Source organism: Apodemus sylvaticus, chromosome 1, assembly GCF_947179515.1.
Source record: "Apodemus sylvaticus chromosome 1, mApoSyl1.1, whole genome shotgun sequence".
NCBI lineage: Eukaryota > Metazoa > Chordata > Mammalia > Rodentia > Muridae > Apodemus > Apodemus sylvaticus.
Window position 1 is genome coordinate 8,348,666 of NC_067472.1, and position 20,520 is coordinate 8,369,185.

General features: G+C 47.3%; 1 protein-coding gene across 3 annotated transcripts in view; it reads left to right on the plus strand.

The window, feature by feature from the left end:
• Positions 1 to 4,244, plus strand: part of Xpnpep1 (X-prolyl aminopeptidase 1) — a 48,002-nt gene extending 43,758 nt beyond the window's left edge. For all 3 annotated transcript variants that reach the window (XM_052183857.1, XM_052183864.1, XM_052183872.1), the window contains 2 exons: positions 144 to 242; positions 3,713 to 4,244. In XM_052183857.1, the coding sequence (XP_052039817.1) occupies positions 144 to 242; positions 3,713 to 3,841 (228 nt within the window). In that variant the 3' untranslated portion in view covers positions 3,842 to 4,244. The remainder of the gene's footprint in view (positions 1 to 143; positions 243 to 3,712) is intronic.
• The last annotated feature ends 16,276 nt before the right edge of the window (positions 4,245 to 20,520 follow it).

Consider the following 20,520-nt stretch of genomic DNA (forward strand, 5'->3'; position numbering starts at 1 on the left):
CTTGTCTGAAGATGGTACCTGGTGACAGCTGGTCAGGTCCCGCTTGCACACTTCTCTGAGGGGTGCCAGGCTTGGTAGTGGACCTCAGCTGTTTCCTGCGATTAAGGGGAGTCTAATTTGCTGTTTCCTCTCTTCTCCTACAGTATAATTTCAACAACCGAGGAAGCCTGACCTTTGAACCTCTCACTTTGGTTCCCATCCAGACCAAAATGATAGATGTGGATGCTCTTACAGATAAAGAGGTAATGGGGAATCTTGGGGGGAAGTTTGGAGGAAATGTTAGTAAGGGCTAAAGACTATCACCTGGTCCACTCCCACATTTCATTCAGAGGTCAGCTGCTTCTGAAGTCCCCTCTGGGACTGGCCATTCTTGCATGTGCTGGGTTCTTGGCAGAGATAGTCCTATTCTACAGGCTGTAGGGCCCAGTGACTCAGGGATAGGTACAGTAGACCATTGCTTTTCAAGAGAAACAACTCGATCCCTGCTTGGGTGCACTGAGGAAATGTATCAGCTACTTGTGTCTACAAGAGCTGACAAAAACAGCTCACAGGGAAAGGTTTGCTTTGGCTGCGTTTCGGGCGATTTCAGACCATCTTTGTGGGGAGGGCATGGAAGAGCAGCTCTGTGAGCGTGAAGATGAGGCAGAGGATTTTTATGTCAGTGGACCAGGAAGCAGCGAGAGGGTCTAGAACCAGGGACCAGACCATGACCTTTGAAGACCTGCCCTTAGTGATCAGCTCCTGTCAGTTAGTAGACCCCACCTCCTAAAGGTGCTACAGACTCTGAAATTAATGCCACTCGGGGCGGACACTCAGAGCAGGAGCCTAGGGGCTGCACTTCAGAGTCAAGATGTCATAGTCCTCTGGAGCAGACAGGATCCACACGTCTTCCTACAAAAAGCCAGGTCTCTTGGCCACTGCAGATACCAGATTGTTTTCCTGTGTTGCATGGGTGAGGTGCTCCCAGTCTGTCTGTTACCGCTGTGGTCACTGTGTGTGGCACAGCAGTGTTCACTGACCAGGCTCGCGGGGCTAGTGGTATCAAGCCCTTGCGAAAGTGAGTCTTCCAGCTCTCAAGGCTGGCCAAGTGGCTGGCCAAGGTATCTGAAGTAACGACTGAGGGACCAGGCAGGTGGTCAAGGCCAGGGAAGAAACTAAGACCTGTAAAGGGCAGGAACAGTTAGCCAGGCAGAGACAAAGTGGGTTTTAATCTAGGAAGCTGGAAACCAGGACACAGGTTCCACGGCAACAGAGAGGTCCCAGCGAAAAGCAGGGCACTGATGGGGGCCTGAGGCAGGAAAAGCACAACAAGGCACTTTAGGAATAAGACAGTTGGTCCCTGAGCTAGGCTGCTGGCCCATCCCCTGTGGACTGACCGATCTTCACTGGGGCCCTTGGCATCTTGGCCGTGAGGAGGGAACCCGAGGGCTCATGTGCTGTCAGGGGCTGCAGAGTGGGACTCTCCCAGCTGGAAGCCTCTCATCATTTAGCAGGTGGGTCACAGAGGAAGTCCTCCACTTCCTGATTAGCTTTCCTGTGCTTGGGCACCTGTGTCTGATCCCTGGCGCTCATGTTCAGCCAGCATCTGTTTCCAGAACTCTAAAAGGGCCTGGCGGCCCTGCTGTGCTCAGACTGTAGACAGACCTAGGACAGCATGCTCAGCCCAGCAGCGGCCTGGTGCCCAGTGTGTCTCTCAGTGGGAAGATCCTCTCCGCAGCTCAGGAGCCCTTTACCCTACCAGACCGACGCTGCCGGTGCAAGGGAGCACACAGTGCTGTGAGGGCCACCTACGTAAAAACCTGTGTCCCGGATGACCTATGCTCTTGTGAGGTCAAGGAGAAGTTAAGCAAGGCTGGCTTTTCCTGATGCAGTTTTGCTAACCAGACTCACACCCTGCCCAATGACACTGACCTAAGCCACTAGGAGCTGCCATGCCCAGTGGCTATTAGTATACCTTGCTTGGCCAAGTCACTGAACGGTTATTTGTGGCAACTACTCTTTGGGCCATAAGCAAGTTTCCATGGCTAGTGGAGGGCAGTGTTTGACACAGCAGGCAGCACACTGCCTCACTATTTTAGCAAGGTCCCTTTCTAGCACAGTGCTTTGTAGGTTGGGACACTGTGTTTCTGAAAGAATGGTGATGGCAGACAGCAAGGTTTGTCTGTTGACCTTTACACCTGCTCATTGTACTTTCCTACCGTCTGTTCTTGGTCGGCCCCTTAGGGGCTGCTTGAGTGGGTCCACCTTTTGTCACCAGATGGCAGCAGAGGACCATCTCTGCTGTGAATGCGGTCCCCTGCAGACATCAGGGCCATGGGCTCTCTGGAGTCAGTCTGCAGCATCCTCTCTCTCTCATTTCTCATCCCAAAGGGCCTCAGGAATGTCCCGGGCCCAGGTCACAGGAGGCCACCACTTCACTGCTGAGCTGCACCCGCTGTTCACAGCCGCATAGCTCTCTGCGGTGTTGTTGCTGACACAGACACACGGTGCTTCACTGGTTTAAACGTGTGCGACCTCACGACCTCTCCCCATGGCCTTGTCGCTTCCCCAGCGTGAGGCAGGGACATTTGCTGTTAACAGTCAGCGCCAGGGCCCCGGCCCTGCCAGAGCGTGTTGACAACAGCCATCTATCTGTCTGCCTTTGGCATCTTGGTCTCTCAGGAAGGCTCTCTCAGGTACCTGCTGTAGACCTGATGCTAACTCCTTTGTAATAACACAGCTTCCCTGAAGAGCTTGTTTCTCAGTTGCTACAGCTAGGACCAAAGGCCCTGCCAGTCTGGGTCCATTAGCTGTGTGGTCAAGTCCATCCTGTGGACTCCATTTCTCACGCCATTTTATTTTCTCTCCCCCACCACTCCTGTCACAGACCTCTTAATACCAGTTCTGGTGTTATCAGTTCCTAGGCACCAAGTTCTGTCAGCACCTACTCTTTAATCCTTTTTTAAAAAAGTTTTTTTTGGGAGGTGTGTGTGGTAGCATATTCCACAAGGGGCTGTAAGTAAGAGTTCACATCAGGGCTGGACCCGCTTGGGCGATGGTCATTCACTCAGCTTTAGTGGATGTAGGCCAGGAAGCTGAAGAGCATCCGGTTCCAGCAGGAGTCTTTACAACCCCGGGGCTTGGTTAGGTCTGACACTGTCCTACGGTAGTTGAAGGTTAAGGGAATGAGTCCACATGGCCTGGTAAGGTGCTCTTAGCTTAGGATGGCCCCTTCTCTTGTGATTACCAGTGGGTGTGGCTTCCGGGTGTCCAGGGGAGAGCCTTGTGCGGGGGGGGGGGGGGGGGGGGGGGGAGCCCAGAGCCTTGCTTGCCTCCAGGTTATTTCTGGGCTCCCTCTCAGTCATTGCTGATTCATGTTGACCACACTACACTACACTGTTCAGCAACTTCTGGTGAAGCACAGCCTTCCTTCTCCTCATCTCCTGCTCCCCGACTCCCCTTTTTACTTTTAGACACTAGGAACTGAAACTCTTCTTACCCGCTTGGATATTTTCTTGCAAACAGTCTTTTATGAAGCCTTAATTGTTGAGTCTGAGCCAAGGATGGAGCTGCTAGGGGATTTTCCCAGGGAAGCAGACACTGGGGATCCGGGAGCAAAGGACACCATGCGTGCCTCTCTCCTCTCCGCTCTGACCGTGGCACCCGGGCCCCTCGCTGCTGGCCTGGGTAGCTTTCCCGTAACAGTGCGGTGTCCTTCTTTCTTCCCTTGCAGTGTGACTGGCTCAACAGCTACCACCAGACCTGCAGGGACGTGATTGGGAAGGAGCTGCAGAGCCAGGGCCGCCAGGAAGCTCTGGAGTGGCTCCTCCGAGAGACAGAGCCTCTCTCCAGGCAGCATTGATGTCGCCCAGCGTTTGTTTCTGTAGGATGCTCTGGGGGAAGGAAGACACAGGGCAGACCCCTGACTTCCTTCTCCCCACCTCCTCCCCGACTCCCCTTTTTACTTTTAGACACTAGGAAGAGCTGAAACTCTTCTTACCTACTTTGATATTTTCTTGCAAACAGTCTTTTATGAATTTTTAATTGTTGAGAATGAGCCAGGAATAAAACTGCTACACCAGAAGGAGGGCCCTACGAAGCCGAAGACTTGACAAGGGGGAGACGCCCGAGCCCTCTGGCCGCTGACGGCCAGCACTGACTGCTCCGCGATGGTCTCGTTCCAGGTGCTAGTACCTCAGTCACGGCCACCTTGATGTTCACGAGACCCTCCTGCGATGATCAGTGAATAAAACCATCAAAACTCGGCTTTGTTTTGTCTGCCTCTTTCTCCAAGGTGCTGTGTCCTCGTGAGTTAGGCTGCTGGACAAGAAACACACAAAACACCCCCCAAAACAAACAAACGAAAACAAAACAAACCCACAAAGATGGCAAACGAACGAACAAAACAGTAGGTCAAAAATGCCTAAACAAAGCAAAATGATGCCGCAAGTCTACAGAATACTGTTGAAGTTCATTTTGTGCTGGCCAGTGGTTTCTGGGGCCCTTCCTGAAGTGCTGTACCCAGGGAGACTCCATTGGAGGACGCTGAGTTTTAGTTTCTCTGTGGGTATCATTTGCAGAGAGCTTGCTGGTTGGAGGGTGAGGGTCGGGAAGCAAATGTCCACTCCCTCCTCTCACTGCTTGCCAGGAGCCATCGAGGAGAAGCTAAAAACCAGCAGGTGATCTTCCTCAGATGGTGTAGCCATGGACTGTCCAAGTTAAGGATGGATTTGTTTCTCTAGACAAGGCTGAGGAGATTCATTTTTAGGAAAGATTCCTGCTATTATGCTTTTTCCTGTTATTAAATATATATAACAATCATTAGGTATTAGCCCACTCTTTTGACTAAATCTCTGCAGATAGTATACTATAGGTGCAAGGATACAAGATAAAATATTGACTGGGTTTATCTATATGAAACTTCACTAATAATTTAGTCACAAAAATTATGGTTTTTGACTTTTAATGAACCTGTTAGCTAGTGACAGATAACGAATGTTTAGGCAGATAATTACTCAGTGGATATGCATGTAAACATTCCCTCTTTTTATACTTCTAATTCAATTTACGACATGAATATATGTTTGAACTTCTAGTGAACTATTGTAAAAAAAGAGGGAGGCTTGGAAAAATCATGTGATCTACTCTAGAAAAGGTACAAAAGGATAGGAAACATTCCATTGGAAGGCATAACATTGGAAAGAATAGCATTGGGAACATAGCATTGGGAGTAAGGCATGAGGAGAAAGAGCCTTGTTACATCAGAGCAGGAGAGAGCAGGATTAGAAGGAGCATGCAGAGCAGAATAACTCAAAAATTATAAGGCAGCTTAAAAAATTAGAACAATGTGCAGAATGAGAAATGATCTCCAATCTTTATCGCATAGAGAAAGAAAAAGCTTCTACCTGTTATTGCTAAATGAATTAAACCCAAGTCTGTAAGAAGACAGCTTTGTCCTCTTTAGTAAGACAGCCTGCCTTGCTGTTAAGGAAAGACCTGGTCGGTCCCATGCTAAGACGCTGCCTGCTCCTGCTCTCAGATCTGCAGCTTCGTTTTCCTCTGCATTCTGCGGATTGGTCTCTTGTCCCTGCTGATGCTCCTCCCCCTCCACTATCTCAAGAGGAACCAGGAAAGAAGTGTGGGGGCTGGCCCTGGCAGGTGCTGTGACCTCATCTGGCTTGAAGCTGTGCAGGCGCTGTGCATGCAGCCACAGTCTCATGTGTGCATCAGACTGAAAATTAAAACAAAGCAGTCTACGTAATGTAGAACAGAAGTGAAGTCAAACTTGTTTAGTACACCAGCTTTTTTAAAATTTATTTAACTTTTTTATTTTTCAAGACAGGGCTTTTCTGTATAGCCTGGAACTCACTCTGCAGACCAGGCTGGCCTCGAACCCTGCCTCTGCCTCCCAAGTGGTGGGATTAAAGGCTGCCCGACAACACCAGCTTTTAGAGTTGTCCGTGTACCTCAGCGAGTTCTTCAATCTTTTTTTAAAAAGAATTTGTTTTGATTTTGTTTTCTTAATTATTTTATATATATGAGAACACTGTAGCTGTGGTTGTGAGCTACCATGTGGTTGCTGGGGTTTGAACTCAGGATCTTTGGAAGAAGAGTCAGTGTTCATAACTGCTGAACCATCTCTCCAGCCCTGAGTTCTTCAATTTTTCTCATGGCATCTGGTTATCTGGTTACTTTCCTGTCCTTTCATTTTATCTTCAGGTCCCTTAGGGGTCTCTCCTCCCCCCCCCCCTGCCTGGGATACCTTAGTTTCTCCCTTACATTTAAACAGCTTTGCTGGATGTTAGTTTCAGGGTTGACTTTTAGTATTTAGGATAGGTTGGCCTACTGCCTTCTGGCTTCAGACATTTCTCCATACTAACCTTACTGAAGGTTCCTCATAACTAATAAGTCAGTTTTCCGCTGATTTCTGGTCCCTTTGGAAAGACAAGCTTTAGAAACTTTGATGATACTGTGTTGTAGTGAGAGTGAACCTTACTGGAATTTATTAACATCTTAGACTATACTACTAAGCTTAGATTTATATTAATGTCTTTAAGTTGGGGGATCTCCTAAACGCTATTTCTTCAAATGTTCCCTCTGCTGCTATCTTCCAGGAAGGGCGGCGTTCTGTAGGCTGTTCTCTGTCCCTCAGACTTGCTGATTCTATCACATTCCCTTCCTGAGTCAAGTTTCATTTAGCTGGCACGGTGATGTTCAGTTCCAGGATTTGTTCTTGTTTCTTTACGTTTTCTGTTACTGTTTGCATTTTGTTCAAGCACACACTTGACTTTCTATGCCTTTCCCCTGAGCTCCCCTAGCATCGGAAGGCCTTTGTTTTGAAGGCAGCTCGTAGACAGACATCCAGCTTTTCTGTTCAGATCTTGTCAGTATTTTCGAGTATTTTTTGCTTTGAAAGTATTTGCCTGCCCATCCATTTCCTTGTGTGTGTGCTGAGCCCCTTTTCTTGGACTTTGAGTTCAGCGCTCCTCCTTGGGGCGTCCTTCTTTAGTTATTGTTGATCCCTTCTCACCTTTACAGCAGGCCAGGGATCGGATGGATTGTGCCATTTAGGTCTTGTGTAGGGGAGAAGACAGAATCTCAATGTTCCCTACTTACCATGCCACAAGTCTCTCGCTATTTCACCGGCTTTGACAGATGAACAAATATAAGCCTACTTGTGGCTCCTCAAAGCAAGGTGGTAGCAAGGACAGGATTTATTGGAAGAGTGAGCCCGGCGTACAGACAAGCTGGCCAGCATGGAAGATTTTGTTTCCATAAGAGCCCTTGATTCCAAGCTGCCATGCGGTAGGAGCAAGCTCTGCTCCTCAGGTTATTTTGTAACAAGGTCAGAAAAGTACAGAAAAGATGCTTGCCAAGGAATAGCAGGATACATTTTGATCCTCTGAAGATGGATTCTTAACTGTCTTTACCCCACACGCTTGATCGCTTGATCGTATTTCTAATATGCACCATAAAGTGAGACTTAGAGGGGAATTTTCTCCCTGAAGGAAGGAAGGCAGGAAGTACACGTACCCTGAGGACTCTGTCGTCTCCTGATACCCCGAAAGCTTCCTTATCCACAGAAATGGGAGCTGTGAATCACAGTTGATTTCAAGTTTAAACAGACCATAACTCAAGTGTGACGGCAGCTCCACCATCCCTGCATCAGGCTGTTAAGCCTGTCGCTTCCCAAGGCAGCCTCAGAGCAGTGTGACTTAATTGGCTCCAGCCACACTGACAGGTGTCAGGTGCCTGGAGCCTCCGGCCTGAGCTGTTGTCTTTGCATTAAGTCTAGGAGACAGGAGTAGGGAAGACAGTTCCAAAAAGGCAGCGCTGGGATAGACCTCTCCGTGCCGGCGCTCGGGGGAGGCTGGTGGGAGAGAAAGGGTAGAACGCGAGAATCAGTTTAAATAAGAGATGTCGAGTGGAAAAACAGCAGCATTGCTACATTACGGAACTCCAAGAAACCCAACTCATTTCTCAGGCCTTGCCTGCTCTGCTCTTTAGTAAAGTTTTATGTACAAGGTAGTGCAGGCGTCGGTGCCCGTGCAGGTGCGCGTGCAGGCGCAGGCGCCGGTGCCGGTGCCAGTGCTGGTGCACGTGCAGGCGCAGGCGCAGGCGCATTGAACCCTCTCCCTTGGGGTGGGGGGCTGGCCTCTGGGGTGCTTCTGTGATTCTTGCACCTGGGAGAAAGCCCCCCCCCCCATCCCATGATCTCCCATCCAAGAGCTTAACTGCCTAGCAACAACCTTTAGTTGTTTCTCATTAGACAAACTCTGGGCTGTGTAAGTGATTTGGAGGCAGGTGGTGGTTTGGAGTGTCTCAGCTCTTGGGAGTTTATCCTACTGGTGACTTAGAGACTCAGTATAATGTTTGAGCACTTTGCATCTGGGGAGGTGAGTACTGGTTCTGGAAGAACTCTTATGTGACAGTTTCTATTTTTTGTGTGCACTGGGAAGCCAGTAGTCATCGTCCGATCTCTATAATCTTCCACAGTTGTCTTTGAGACAGGGTCTCCCTGAGCCTGGAACTCACACATTCAGCTAGCCTGGGGGCTCAGCGACCCAAGGGGTCTTCTGTCCCTGCTTCCCAGTACGGGGATTACAGGCATGTGCTGCCAGGCCTGAATTTTTATGTGGGTCTTGGAAATTCAAACCCAGGTCCTCGTGCTTGTAACAGCAATCTCTACCAACTGAGCAACCTCCTCAGCTCCTGACTGGCAGTTTTAAAGCCTATGCTGTGATAACTGGCTAGTTAGAATAGGACATTAAGAAATTCACAGGAAAGTGGGGTGTGGTGGCATACTTCTTTGATCTCAGCTCTGGGGAGGCAGAGGCAGGTAACCTTGGTGAGTTCTAGGCCAGTTTGGTCTACATAGTGAGTTCAGGATAGCCAGAACTATGTAGAATGATTCTGTCTCAAAACACCAAACCAAACCAAACAAAAAACAAAAAAACCCACGAAAGCAAACCAAACAAAAAACAAAAAAACCCACGAAAGCAAACCAAGCAAACCAACCAACCAACCAACCAACCAAACAAACAAACCCAAATCAAACATAAAACCCATAGAAACAAGAAATTAACAGGATCTAGAGTTAAAAATGTAGGTTCTGACTTTTGCCATAGTCTTGAATCTGTCCAAGTCACTATAGAAACAGAGAAGCTGAAATAGCAAAACTGAAAGGCAGGGTAAGATTTCCAACAAACAGAGGTGTGGTCCGAGAGCAGCACAGCTGCTCTCTGCAGTCTGCAGTGGAGGAAGATGGAGGAGGTGGCCAGGTGCTAAGCCAGCCTGGAAACAGACAAGGAACTCGCTCTCCAAGAGCTGTTTGAGAGGTGTAATAGAAACAAGGAACAGTTGCACATAACTGTGGGGGTGGGCGTGGCTTTTGTGGAAAAGAGGCAGGAGCTGCGGCCTCCAGAACCCTGGAACCCAACCTGGTAAATCTCCTCAGTAAAGAGAAACTGCTGAGGATAGACCTGAACAGGAGGTAGTGCTGAGGATAGACCCAAAAAGGAGACATCGCTCACGACAGATCCAAACAGGAGACACCGATGGAGGTGAGAAGTTAGAAATCCTTGCAAACTGCAGAATTATAAGCCAAGAATGGAGATGCACCTGGAAAACGCTTCAGAGCCACAGGCTCACAAGGATTCAAGAAGGAGCAGAGCAGACTGTCTTAAGCAAACAGGAAAAGACAGGAGAAAATGTAGCAAGTCAGAAGAAGGGGCGGGGCTACAGCTGTCAGTAAAGAGCTCGCAGCTACAAGTCTGGAGGATCTGAGTTTGGAGCCTTAGAACTCACATTAAAAGGCAGGCTGGGTAGTAGTCCATCGTGTAAATATACCACATTTTCTGTATCCATTCCTCCATTGAGGGACATCTGGGTTCTTTCCAGCTTCTGGCTATTATAAATAGGCTCAGCAATTAAAGACAATGAATTCATGAAATTCTTAGGCAAATGGTTGGATCTGGAAAATATCATCCTAAGTGAGGTAACCCAGTCACAAAAGAATACACATGGAATACAGTCACTGATAAGTGGATATTAACTCAGAAACTCTGAATACCCAAGACACAATTCACATATCAAATGACTCCCAAGAAGGAGGAAGGAGAGGTCCCTGATCATGAAAAGGCTTGTTCCAGCATTGTAGGGGAGTACCAGGACAGAGAAGTAGGAGGGGGTTGATAGGAGAATGGGCAGAAGGAAGAGGGCATAGGGAACTTATGGGGAGGGGGGAACAGGGAAAGGGAAAATCATTTGGAATGTAAACATAGAATATAGAAAAAAAAAAAGGCAGGCTGGGCCTGTGGTTCCAGCCTGGGGGGGAGGGGCAGAGACAAGATGATACGGGGTGGTTGATGACTGATGACTTTAGTGAGCGACACTGTCTAAAGACTGGGCCAGAGAGATAGCAACTCTGACCTCCATGTGTGTGCACATACCCTGGCATACACAAAACATGTAAAAGTCAAATGAATAAGAATCACAAAGAGTGTGACCCAGATGGATAACAGATCAAACATTTATACAGGTTCCTCCAAAGACGGAAACAACAGCGAAGGGACAGAACAAATACTTGAAAATGTTCAAGAAAACATTCCTGAGATTATAGAATAAAAGTCAGAAATGGCCGGGCGGTGGTGGCACATGCCTGTAATCCCAGCACTTGGGAGGCAGAGGCAGGCAGATTTCTGAGTTCAAGGCCAGCCTGGTCTACAGAGTGAGTTTCAGGACAGCTACACAGAGAAACCCTGTCTCGAGAAAACCAAATCCTCCCCCCAAACAAAAACAAAAACAAAAAACAAGAACAAAAAACCCCTCAGAGATCCGCCTTCCTCTGCCTCCCAGAGTGCTGGGATTACAGGCATGTGCCACCACTGGCCGGCTTGCTGTTTCTGACAAACGCTGTATGGGGTCCAGACTGAAGGCTGAGAGCAACACTGTAGCAGCCCCCACCGGGCCTAAGGTCAAGGGCTCATCACACAGGGGGTGCTACCCACCTACCCAGTGTTGTGCTGTAGTAGATGGTGCACCACAGTATCCGCTTTCCTGCTTGGAGGACCCTCCACACCCTCAGTCCTTCCACTTCCTAGCTCAGATTCCACATATCCCACCACCACTTTCTATAGCATCCAAAAACTGTGAGGAATCCCTTTCTTAAAGTTGAACTCTCCCCACGTCTCTCCCACTAGACTTACGGCTTCCCGAGACTCAATACAATCTGTGACCGCAACTATGAATGTAATCACTAAGAATATGTATTCACTGGCATGACGGGCGAAGATATTTCAGGTTTAGAGATGACAAGATAATGGAAGGGCAGTGGGAGTCTCCCCACTGCCTTCAAAGCTGGGCAACCTATCTATTTTCTCTGACCTCCAGTCTTGTCATCTATAAAACAGAAGCAGCAACGGCATCCTTGGTGGCTTATCTGTATGGATGCAGTGAAGCAGTACTCGCAAATCACAGCCCACGTTGGGACACGCGGCGTCACCCAATAAAGCTGGGTAGTGTGAGAGGCCACCTGCATGTTCAGTGAAGAGAGACATCTATTGCATTGGGTTCTCTCATTATTGTTTATTCCTTCCTATTCATTCCTCATCAGTATTTTAAAAATCAGATGTTATTGGGGGCTGGGGAGATGGCTCAGTGGTTAAGAGTGCTTGCTGCTTTTCCAGAGGACCTGAGTTCGAGTCTCAGCACCCACGTTTGGTGACTTACCACTTCCTGTTGGACTCGTATACGTATACACACACGTCCAGGCTCGGTACACATCAATAAAAACACCTCTCAAAGAAACCAAATGTGTCTCAGAACAGTCTTAGATTCTCTGTCAAACAGTAGAGAGAGACCTTTTGTTGTTGTTGTTGTGTTGTTGTTGTTGTCACAGTGAACAAACGGCTGATGCATCATTAACAGTCAGAGACCATACTCTTCTCGGTGTTCATCTGGTACGCTTTCCTGTCCGAGGATCACGCTTTATCTCCTGTTCTGTTTTCGGTTGCTCTGATCCCAGGTCACAGTTCATGAGGGAAACTGAGGCAGGAACTTGAAGGTGGGAACTAAAGCGGAAGACACAAGGAGTATTCTTAATTGGTTTGCTCTTCCTGGCTTGCTCGGTTTGCTTTCTTACCCCAAGACCACCGGCACAGGGATGGCGCCACACGCACTGGGTTAGCTCTTTCTACATATCATCAGCCAAGGAGGCATCCCACAGACCGCCCACAGGGTGATCCGAGGGAGACAGGTCCTCAGCCTCCTTTCCCTGCCTCCACACGACTCCATCTTGTATCAAGTTGCCCTCACCATCTCAGCTGTGATGTCCCATTAGGCTGTGGCAGTCTCATACTCTGTTTTTGATGACCGTTGACAGATTTGAAGAATGCAGATCAGCTATTCTGTGAGCCGGTCCTTTATTAACACTTTTCATGTGATTAACCTGTCATTCTACATTCTCAAGGGGAGACCCCAGAGGTAAAAATACCATTACTATTACATCAGACCAAGGCAACACAGTAGCAAGGCGGCCTGCCACTGTTGGGATGGCCCTTGGCCTCTGACTGGGGAGGCTTTTGCTTATATTTCTTCATCATAAAGGTAATCCCCCTGCTTGCTACTATACTGTCTTGAAGTACGCCACTACGTGCAGACCATACTTGAGTGGAGACCACACTTAGCCTTTTCGAATAGCGAGTATCTGTATCTATGGGACTTATTTGAGAATATTTGATAATGGTCCAAGTGAGAGATTCATCTCTGTTCTTACTTTTGTTTTTCACATTTATAATTTTGGATAGTAATTAATGCCACTTTATTTTGTTCCTCAAATTGTTCCATCTTTGGTCATTAGGATCTCTCCCTTGGCTTCCGTGTCCCTTTGGCAGATCCTCCCTACCCCTGTCTCATGATATTACAGTACACTTCAGACTTCCTTGTTTAGTGTATTTCCCAACCAATCCTTGATTCAGCCATTTCTCCAAGGAATTAAGTTCCTTTGGAAGAAGGTATTTAAAATTAAACTCTCATACTGGATGGATTCTTGCCTATTTCCACTGGATTATCGTTGCTTTTCGACTCTTGCAGCTGGTCGAGGAAATGTGTGCACATGTACAAAGCCGTATGACAACACATTTCTATAACCTTTGTACAAACGCTTCTATTGGTGACCAGCTGTAAGTGTCTGTGCAAGTGAAATGTGACCCATACTGATGTCTCCAAGGCCAATCCGTGAGCAAGGGGATGTTCTTGTTCACCTGCAGGCTCGCTCAGTGTGAGAAGCTTGGCTCACTAGCACTCACCATGCCCGTGACACGACTGCTCAGTTCTACCATCTGCGTTGTGGTTGATAACCTGGGTGCCTTTTTCTTGTTTAATGTGCCTTCTTATGCCTTATAACACCGTTTCTTCATTTTTGAAGAGGCTTAGACCCAGCCTTTCCCCTTCTCATCCATATGTGATGGTTTCATCCCTTTGAAGGCCGTTAGGTCACATTCTGCACCCCATCTTACATTCACTTTTTATTTTATTGATTCAGATTTTCACACATTAAGGTCTGGTCTTGGTCCTGTAAGGCTCAATGGGTTTTGAAAAGCGCTTCGTGTCATAAATGTTTAACAACAATGTCTTACAGATGTAGTCTTACTCATACCTGAATATAAGCCCCGGCTCCATCTGTTCAAGCCTCCCCACCTTTCCTGCAGGCTCCAAGTGAGCACTGATCTTTTCACTGTCTCTGAAGATCTGTCTTTTCCAGATGGTGCATAGCTGGCATAGATGGCATATAACATGTAGATTATTCAGATGGGACTCTCTCATTAGCAACACGTATTTAAGGTCCATTCATGTCTTTTTGTGACGATAGAATTTTCTTTGTGTCTCAGTCTCTACATGTCTGTCTGTCTGTCTGTCTGCTCTTGATAAGGATTGTACTTAGGGCTTTGTGCACGATAGGTAAGTTCTCAGTAGCTTTTCTTCCCTGATCACTGAATAATATTCCGGTGTATAAATATATCAGTTCAAATACCATTTACCAACTGAAGGGAATTTAGTTGCTTTCTATCATAACATCTGTCTACCGATCTACCTGCCTATTTACCTTCTATTAATTATATATCATTAATCTACCTACCTATATGTATATGTTTTTTCCGTTGTTGAGAAGTCCTAGGACCTTTCACACACTGGGAAAATTTATGTGTTGCTGATATTATTATTTATTAAACCCCAGTTCTAATATGTAGTTTTTAATTAAAATTATGTTATTATTTTAAGCATATGACTGTGTTGCCTACATGTATGTAAGTGCACCACATGTATGCCTGGTTCCTGAGGAGACCAGAAGAAGGTCTCAGATCCCCTGGGAATGGAGTTACAGATGCTTATGAGCCACCATGTGGGGACTAAAACCAGGATCCTCTGCAAGAGCAGCAGATACTCTTAACTGCTGAGCCAGCTCTCCAGCTCTCAATCCATATATATATATATGAGATATATATATATCTCAAAAGAGAAAATTTTATTTTTTTTCTTGTTAGAGAAGATTTGATTGAAGTGTTTTATTATAATCATAACAGTGCAAACAAGAGAGAACTGCAGTGAGTGGGAACATATTCCGGGGCAGATCTCACTGTGTGAGCTGAGTCACTGGGCAGCACAGGCCTTTGAGTCCCTGTTCCCTATGGATCAGTGAGTGGTCCCATCTCCTGACTGATTGCGAGGACCCAGTGAGAAAGTACCTGTAGATCGTGCTATTGCGGATTAGAGCCTTGTGCACACCCGTGTCTTTCAACCCAACCGGAGACATTAAAAAATGTCGTCCCAGCATTACTGAGATGTAGTTCACACACCATGCCACCCCCCCTATTGATCTCCAGATGTCAAAGGTTTTTATCAAGCATCATCCTGGCGTCAAAGTGCATCCTGACTTTTAACATGAGAAACAAACACAAAAGCCTTTGTAATAGAGCGCCAGACTAAGGCTGCCCTTGTGTGCTGTGCCGTGGTGTTTGGTTGTATAGTGAGTCTCCTTGGAGAAGGGGTGAGTTGTATGTCAGGCTCTTTCCGCCATCACGCTCCCCTGACCGCGGGTTGGGTGGTGGGGACACACCTTTCTCAACAAGAGAAGAAAAAGAACACCAGCTCAGGAGGTCCAAGAAACCAAAGTGAACAGAGCTTCCCCCCCCCCCCCCCGCGCCATAAACAGCGTAAGCATTCTGGGGTCCCCAAAGAGAGACTGGCTCTGGGAATTTCCAGTACATCCTAGCATCCCAGGCTACTTGCGTGTTTTGCCAGCAGGTGGCAGTGTGGTTCTTTGAAGTGAGCAGAGCCCACCAGCAGCTTGGAAAGAGAGGTGAATTATATAGAAACTGTAAGACCCCGGGAGGTCCTCAGGAAATCTCTGACACAGGGGCTGCCACTCAGTGTCCCTTGAAAGCTCCGTGTACGCAGCACCCCTCGTCCCCCCTTGAGACTGTAGGCTGGAGGAGAGGAGAGTTCATTTAACAGCCTGGATTGGAGCGCTGGCTCTGATGAGCCCTTCCAGGAATACCATGAGAACAGAGATTGCACTGGGCTGGTCTCAGAGTGTCAGCTGTGATATGTAACTTATGATGTAAACGGTCCCTGGGCGACGTCAGCAGAACCTCTCTCGTATGCCCTGGCTCGGTCTTGGTGCTCTCACACGGACGTTGCATCTGACTTGGCTTTGCCCAGTAATGGGTGAGACCGCTTGTTTGCGGGGAGGACAGACCGACCGTCTTTGGCTCTGGGTGCGGCGGTCACCACCTTGGAAAGTCGGGCAGCATTGCTTCCTGTTCCTTTTTATCGTCACCATCAACACTGTCAACTTTCTGCTTTCCCCTGAGACTAGTGGGACACCTGGGGTGGACTCAATTTTCTGTGTGGGAAAAAGAGGGCATTTTCTGTCTCCTCTTTACATAAAGCTGTGCAGGTGCCCCTGGGACCCAGGAGAGGGTGTTGGGCCCTTTGGAGCTGGAGATACCGACAGGCTGTGAGCTGCCTGATATGTGTGCTGGGACCTGAACTGTGGACTTCTGGAAGAGCAGCAAGGGCTCTTAATCACTAAGATTAATTAATTAATTTCCCAGCCCCTACTCCCAGTCATTTTTCTGTATTTTTGCTCTGTGCTTTTTCTAGCCTTGGGCTTTAGTTAAACCCCACAAAGTCATAATTCTATGAGAGAGACCTCAGCCACCCAGTGGGTTGCCTTGTTCTACCATCAGACACCGTCTTTAATCTTGGCTTTGCTGTCGTGACATTCTGCTCTGTTCACCCCATGCCCACCTTTCTAGTGCCCCAAGAGTTTCCTTGGCGGTGTATCTATCTTTAGAACTGTTCCCACCTAGGTCCCAGGACCACGCCCAGCCTGCGTCAAGCTGATTCTGAGTTATTTCTGCCACTCTGGTTCTCCTGGTCCGGTGCCCATTCTAAGAAAGAAGATCTAGATGTCGGAATTCTTTCTTGTCCAAGACCAGCTTTGGCCTCTTGCTGAGCCCGCCTCAGGTGACTCAGGGATTCTGAGAGGACGCAGGTACCAAGCTTGTAGCTGTTAGGCTCGGTCACCTTTATTCACCACACGGCCTTGGCCCCCTGCTGCCCTGAGCTTTCTGTCAAGTGTACAAAGAGAGGCACAGCATTGCCTCCTAGGTGTCCAGACCCTTTAAAAATACTACAGCGCCATTCCATCATTTAAGAACTCCCGTTTCTCAGAACAAAAAGTGGAAGCCAAGAGAAAGAAATGACAAGTGCAAGGTTGCACAGCCAGGAAATGATGGAGCCAGAAATTTCAGCTGGCAACCCGACCCTGGAGACTGGGCTGGGATCCGAGAGGCGATATACACTCCCCCGTCCCCGAATCCTAGATGCCAGGTTCATGCAGGCAGCTGCCATTTTCAAACTTGGCCGTGAGTCCTAGCGAGCGGAGGTGGCACTCCGGTGATCCTGTTATGAAGGAAATTGTACTTGTCATGACTAGGTCAAGGGTTAGCTGGCGCTGAATTCTAGCTGCCCCTTGACGGTGAGATGGCAGAAAGTGAGGATGGCGGACTGTCAGGATCCACACGAATCAACTGAGGAAGGGGCCTGCACTACAAGTGTATATTTAGAGCACACACACACACAGAGACAGACAGACACAGACAGACAGACACACAGACACAGACACACACAGACACATAGACACACATACGTACACACAGACACATAGACACACACACAGACACACAGACACACAAACAGATACACATATACACACAGATACACACACAGACACACACATAAACACACAGACACACACACAGACACACATAGACATACACACATACACACACAGACATATACACAAACACAGACACATAAACACAGACACACACAGACACACAGACACACACAGACACAGACACACACAAGCACACAGACACACACAAACACATAGACACACACACAGACACACAGACACACAGACACACAGATATACACACAAACACACAGACATAGACACACACACACAGACACACAGACATACACACAAACACACACAGACACAGACACACACAGACACACACAGACACACAGACACAGACACATACAGACACACACACACACACAGACATATACACAGACACATACACACAGACATACACACAGACACACATACACACACATATACACACACATACACACACACACACACACACACACACACACACACACACGCACGCACACGCACACACACACACACAGAGTTGACCTGATGCTAATTGGCAGAAATGCTTCCCACTGTCTTGCCAAACATGGCTCATTAATTAAAATGTGAAGTTCCCAGCGACTTTAAAATTAAAGATCGAAGACATAATATCTTGTGAGGCAGATGTGAAGGGCAGTTATTTTTATTTCCGGACGACTCTGACTTGCTTGTTTAGTGGAAGGCAGCACACGGGCCTAACTGAGTTCCTAGTTAGGTTTCTTTCCTTGTATCTTCGGTTTGTGACAATCTGGAGAAATATATATGCGTTTTCCCACCCGCACTATTGGAATTGTTCAGGCGCTTGCTATTACCTAAGCTGGGTGTTTCATCCTTCAGAGCAGAAGCTCTGAGCCCCTGACAGGGGAATGGACTCTTTCCAAATCAAAATAAGCCAGTGGCCAACCTGGAGCTAGGTCTCTGCTCTGTGGCTGAGCTCAGGGACCCCTAGTCTTTGAGCGGCCACACTGCTGGAGGCTGCTCTAGTGGACAGATTCTCTCCTGGAAGCCTTGGGGACCCGAGCATGGTCATTTGGTAAATTTGAAGCGGATGCTGCTGGCGCCCCCTCCTCAGCCTGAGGCTCCTCACTCTTCCCGCCTCCCATCTGTAAGGTCTTCTCTGATGGTTGCTTCATCTTTACCATTTCTTTAGGAGAAGAGACTTCCCTCTTTCAAAGAAAACTCTCTGACCCTTTTCTTGAGGTTTTCCATCCTTCCTTATCTTGTGTGTTTCTCTGGCCTTTGCATCTTTAATTCTCTTTCCCTACAGGGGGGCCCTTTTTATCTCACAGCAGATATCTGTGAAGGCCTACACTGGGGCTGGAAACCTTGCAAGATGCTGCCTTGTTCACAGCCTGGAGATCTTGCCTGTCTGAGCAGGCCGCTGACATCCAAGGCTTTTTCATGAATCTGAGTCCGCATGCACCTCCTCCCAACCCTTCTCCATTTGTTTCTATCACAGTCACTATTTGTTGTCTGTGCCCTGGACTACTCATCGCCCGACCCTACCTGCCCTTGGGGGTTGGAGGTGCGGTGGGGCAGAGTCAACAACACAGACTCCCAGAGCAGGTGAGAAACACCGCAACTCATCTGAGCACTGCTGCAAGCTTCTTTAATACCCTCCACCTGCGAGAGCCCCACTGGTCCCAAGAAAGCATCTCTTCTAAATAGTAGTGTATGATTGTCTATATCAGTAATCTTTGGTCTCTCAGGCAGTCCTCAATTAGGTCCTCCTGCAGGAGATGCTTTTGCGATTGTGCGACCCCCAGCATTTACATAGAGGCGGCTCTACTGTTCCTGCTACAATTATTACTTAGCTCTTTTTTTATAACATCTTAGGAATTTTATTTTCTTACTAGAATGAAAATACTACATGGGTATGTTGGGATGGTTCCACCATGTCTTGTAGAACAGTGGTTCTCAACCTTTAGGCTACGGTCCCTTTGAGGGTTGAATGACCCTTTTGCATATCATATATCCCACATATCAGATATTTGCATTACAATTCATAACAATAGCAAAATTATAGTTATAAAGTAGCAATGAAAATAATTTTATGGGTTGGTGGGTCACCAGAACATGAGCAACTGAATAATGAGGTCACAATGTTAGGAAGGTTGAGAACCACTGTTCTAGAAGAATTAGTGTCTTAGTCACTACTTGTTCTATTTCTGTGAAGAGACACTGTGACCAAGTTAACTCTTATAAAATAAGGCTAAATTTAAATAAAATATTGTTTGCTTGCCTGTAGTTAATAATAATGTAGTCCATTATTATTAGTAGGGAACATGGCACAGGCAGGTATGATAATGGAGAAGTAGCCTGATCCACACGTAAGGGGAGGGAGGGAGGAAGGGAGGGAGATAGAGATATAGAGATAGATAGATAGAGATAGAGATAGATAGATAGAGATAGATAGATAGATAGATAGATAGAGAGAGAGAGAGGGAGAGAGAGAATGAGAATCAGCCTGTGTTGGTGTCTGGCCTAGCTCCTCCAACAAGACCACACCTCCTAATCCTTCTAATCCTTTCAAATAGAGCCACGCTGTCTTGGGTAATCATTCAAGTATATGGGCCTATGGGCCATATACTTATTCAAATCACAACTAGTAACAGCCTCCATTTTATCTTCTCAAGATTTTAAGCCATTTGGTCACTCCTTTCTGGGCAGCCATGCACAGGATCTCTTCTTTTACTCATTTGTGTTGGTTCCTGAGTTGGATTTACTGGTTAACAGATCAGACTCTGACAACAGAGACTTAAGTTCAAACCCTTATCTATGTATAAGTTTGAGTCTCAGTTTATCTGGAAACCAAGGGACAGCACTGTAGCTACCTGCTAGGACAGCTTCTATGGTTACCTGCTAGGATGGCTTCTGTTTCCAGGGAAGCAATTAACCTGCTTGCTAAGGCTCCAGATGCAGAGTGAGGACTTTTTGACCTTGGGGATTCCCACAGATTTGACCTTGCTCTTGAATGCCTTCTATGTTCCTCTGTGTATGAGCATAAACACACATGTACATATGTGTGGTTTGAATACACATGTATGAATATGGAGGCTAAGGGTCAATATTCCTTGACCACTTTTTACTTTTTTTTTGAGACAGCCTTTTTTCAATGGTCCTAGGGACCTGAATTCAAGTCCTTATGCTTTATCACCAGAGCCCTTTCTGTACCCAGTTAGTCTCCTTCTTCATCTTATCAGACTTCCGCTGGCTAAACTTGCAGGGTCTCTTGGATTTCTGCTCTTGGAGATTCAGCTTTGCTTTAT